Source organism: Hippichthys cyanospilos, chromosome 5, assembly GCF_059441005.1.
Source record: "Hippichthys cyanospilos isolate Australia breed blue-spotted pipefish chromosome 5, RoL_Hcya_1.0, whole genome shotgun sequence".
NCBI lineage: Eukaryota > Metazoa > Chordata > Actinopteri > Syngnathiformes > Syngnathidae > Hippichthys > Hippichthys cyanospilos.
The window spans coordinates 15347758-15351395 of record NC_142373.1 but is presented as its reverse complement, the minus strand read 5'-3'; the positions used below and the strand labels follow the sequence as shown (position 1 = coordinate 15351395).

At 53.0% G+C, this 3638-nt stretch overlaps 1 protein-coding gene across 1 annotated transcript; it reads left to right on the top strand.

The window, feature by feature from the left end:
- The first annotated feature begins 1920 nt into the window (after nucleotides 1-1920).
- olig1 (oligodendrocyte transcription factor 1) lies at nucleotides 1921-3638 on the top strand. The gene has a single exon (XM_088415588.1). The coding sequence runs from the start codon at nucleotides 2144-2146 to the stop codon at nucleotides 2810-2812; it is 669 nt and encodes a 222-aa protein (XP_088271714.1). The 5' UTR covers nucleotides 1921-2143; the 3' UTR covers nucleotides 2813-3638.

Sequence of the window (3638 nt, the reverse complement as noted above, 5' to 3'; positions counted from 1 at the left end):
AAATTGAAAATGGTACGGTCGGGCTTTGTAGCTTGTGAAGTGATGACATTTTACGACATAGCAATTAACTGGTCTCTTCCGCCACCTACTTTTCTGTTTGCTGACATAGTTTGACTGCCACTCAATGGGATGTTGCAAAATGCGCAGGGAAATCAACGCAACAAATCCTATGAAAATGCATCTCAAAAATGTTAATTATAATAGATTTATATGGTCCATAATGTGGACAATGATATTTTTTTTTACACAAAATCACGCACGTGCAGCTGCAATCACAGAAATTTCAAAATCGTTGCATTTTGAAATTTTATGTTTTAATCATCTGCTGGAAATTTCAGGTCCCTAGTGTTTTTTTTTCCCATTGGTTCTTTTATGATATCATAAAAAAACAAGGAATTTCCATAATTTGTAACATAATGCTCAAGGTTTAAATGAGGGTTAGGGATTTTAATGTAGTAGTGGTGGGCTTTCCAACCACTGGCCACCAGTGACATGATATTTATTCCTACCTAAATTAATATCCCTTACAAATATATCGGCAAACAGATCCACCTCTTCACGCCCTTCTGCCGTCATGATAAGAAAAAGTGCACTGTGTTTTTAGCAAACAAATGTCGTGGACTCTCAGGAGAGGTTATCTAACCACAGGACACATCCATGACTACGTTTTGATTTCCACATAGGTCCAGCTTGCTTCCCCTGTGGTCGCAGTCTCGTGAGATGATTGCTCCGAGTGCTGTTAAGTGAACAGTCTGTGTTCATTAATATACAGTGGACAGGGCCTTCTCTTTGCATTGTGAAGGTTCCGGCAGAGTTCAGGGATACTGACACCACTAGCTAGCTGAAAAATGATTGGGTAATCAATTTTCTCCAGCCGCGTATCTTCACAACTGTTGTCGGCTTGCCGGTGCCCGTCCCAACTGTCTTTGGGCAGTACGCGGGGGACACCCTGGACTGGTTGCGAGCCAATTGGAGTAGTTGGATATAAGTTTTATCCATCTCAGTGTTTGCGCTATCTTGGTGGTGGGTGCGCGCCACTCATGTGAGTGGCTTTGAGTGAATTGGATTGAATGAATGAATTTGGGGAACCATTGATCCTGCTTTTTGATAACATTAGCGATGTATGTACGATGATTTGAAATGGACAAATGTCGTGGTGGGATGAGGGAGGGGGCATGGACATATCTGTCTTTTCTAGGGGGAGCTTTTCCAAGTCCTTGTAGTCCTTTACCGATTCTCTAAAACAAACGGACGTCATTGAAAATACAAACGAATGTCACATTCCCAACAAAAATGCAAATCCGTTAATCTTGCTAAGTGAAAAAAAGGAGCATCGGACTTCTTGAACACAAATGAGACTTGTTGCGTTGCGTCACCATGGTGACCGAGGATGGCTTGAGCCTTGTCCGGGACACTCTGGCCTTTTAGCGTGCAGGTGCACATTTGTTGGTCCAAATGGACACCGGCGCCCCCAGTCTTCCAGGAAGCTGGGCGGCGGATGCGGCCGCTCACGGTAGACAGCGGCATCTTTATGTGGAGTCCGGCCGCACGACTCCGCCAAGCAGGTGTTCTCTTTTCCCATCCGCCGGATCCAACGTTGACAATCCCGCCTCCTTCACGTCCATTGTGGCTACGTGGGGCGACGGGACGCCCCTTCCTGCGCCGCGTGCCGACTTCCTGCGCTCGTCCCTCTGTGGCGAACAAGCCACCTTGTGTGTGAACATAAACCTCGCAGTCGAGCGGTGGCGAGCCGAGGTTTCCAGGGGCGGATGGGAGGGGGGTCAATGCCCCTGTTGTTTTTTTTAGAAGGTGGGGGTGCTGGGGTCATGAAAGCAACACTTGAGACTTGCCCCAAGATGGAAAAGCTCCCACCTGACATCGCAGTCACGTCGCATGCGTGTGCGTCTGTGTTGTGCGCAGGTTTGCACAAAAAGCGCTTTGTTGACAACACGGCAGAGTCGACGGGTCTTGCGTGCGGGGGGCCGGCCGCTCAGCGGTCATTTAGCTCACTTTCCAGCACGTGAGGCGTCACATCTGCGAGTCCTCATGGCGGAGTGAGACGGTCCCCGGGAGGAGCGGGTGAAGATTTGCAGTCCCGCTCGCATTTTTGTAACTCTTCAGCAGGGGGGTGGGCCACTTGAAGATGAGCGTGTTGAGCAGCCCCACGCTCAGAGCCCCGGGGGAGCCCCGCTCAGCACAGGACCTGACTTCCCACCGCTTCCCTACGCCAGCGGCGCCGGGGGGCTCGGCCAGGGCCCCCCCCCCCAAGGCGGGCCGGGAACCGAATACCAGGGAGCAGCAAGAGCTGAGGAGGAAGATCAACAGCCGCGAGCGGAAGCGGATGCAGGACTTGAACGTGGCTATGGACGCCCTGAGGGAGGTCATGGTGCCCTACGCCTCCGGCCCCGCCTCGACGCCCCCCCGCCCCGCCGGAGCCCCTCCTGGACGCCGGCTCTCCAAAATCTCCACGCTGGTGCTGGCGCGCAACTACATCCTGCTGCTGGGCTCATCTCTGCAGGAGATGCGGCGGCTCCTGGGCGAGCTCGGCGCCGGGGCGGGGACGGGGGCGGGCCCCGTCCCCCGGCTGCTGCTTACCGGGGGCTGGCCCCTCATCTCTAGTCCCGGGCGGCTCCTTCTGGCCCGGGAGCCCTTCCCGGCTTCGGGCGCCTCGCCCCCCACGCCCCCCCTGCCAGCTGCCCCGCCTCCGCAGTGGGGCTTGTGGCCCACCTCGGCCTTGCCCTTGTGCCCGTGCGGCGCCTGCGGACTGCCTGGGTTCGGGCAGCCGGCCCCGCCGCCCAGATTTCCCAAGTAACGGCGGAGCGCTGTCCCCCCCGATGTTCGACGTTCGGCAATAATCAACAAATGAAGACATTTTACTGCTGTGAGTCAAGTTGACTTTTCATGCTAATGCTAGTTTATGTTAACAAAGATGCTAAGTCTGGAGTTGAAACATTTGGACGGCTAACAAACAAGCCGGTGTCATTTGGGGGATTTTGGAGCCCCCTTGGCCCCCGTGAAAAGATCAAAGAGTCGTAATGAGGCCTTTTGATTCTTTGCTCTTTCTCCTTGGGACAATACGTTCAAACGGAGAGAAAAAGTGCCAGCGCCGCCGCTGGTCCCGACGAGGTCCTCCTGGATGTGAAACCTGATGGGCGAGCACTTTGTGAGGATTACGCGTGTAAAAGGAGCGGTCTCCGCTAGCGTGCGCAGCACAAAGGAGGCGCTGGACGCAATTAGGGCAGATAAGGGCTAATAAGGATCTATGGGAGGAGTCTCATCAAAGTTGGACGCTCCATCTTGTCCTGCGTATTTGCATAAAGCTGTTGTGTGCCGGATTAGCTACCTTGCTACTTGGTCCTCTCGCCTACCTTTTGGGATGCCCCCACCTCCTGCATCCTCGAGTGCCCCCCTAAGAGGGTGTCGCTTTCTACTGCCGGCTGCTCTCATTGTTGCAGCGTCGCGGTGGTTCTTTTTGCACTTTAACTAATTTCTTGCTTTCTCACACACGCACACACATGCACGCACACACAGACACAGACACACACACACACACACACACACACAAGGATTGCTTCCATTTCAACCTTTGTCAGCTATACTTTTTTTTCAACAAGGAGTGTAATAAAAGATTTACTTAA

What these genes read in the sequence shown, in the direction of transcription:
- olig1 (XM_088415588.1), top strand. Translation starts at nt 2,144, where the DNA reads ATGAGCGTGTTGAGCAGCCCCACGCTCAGAGCCCCGGGGGAGCCCCGC.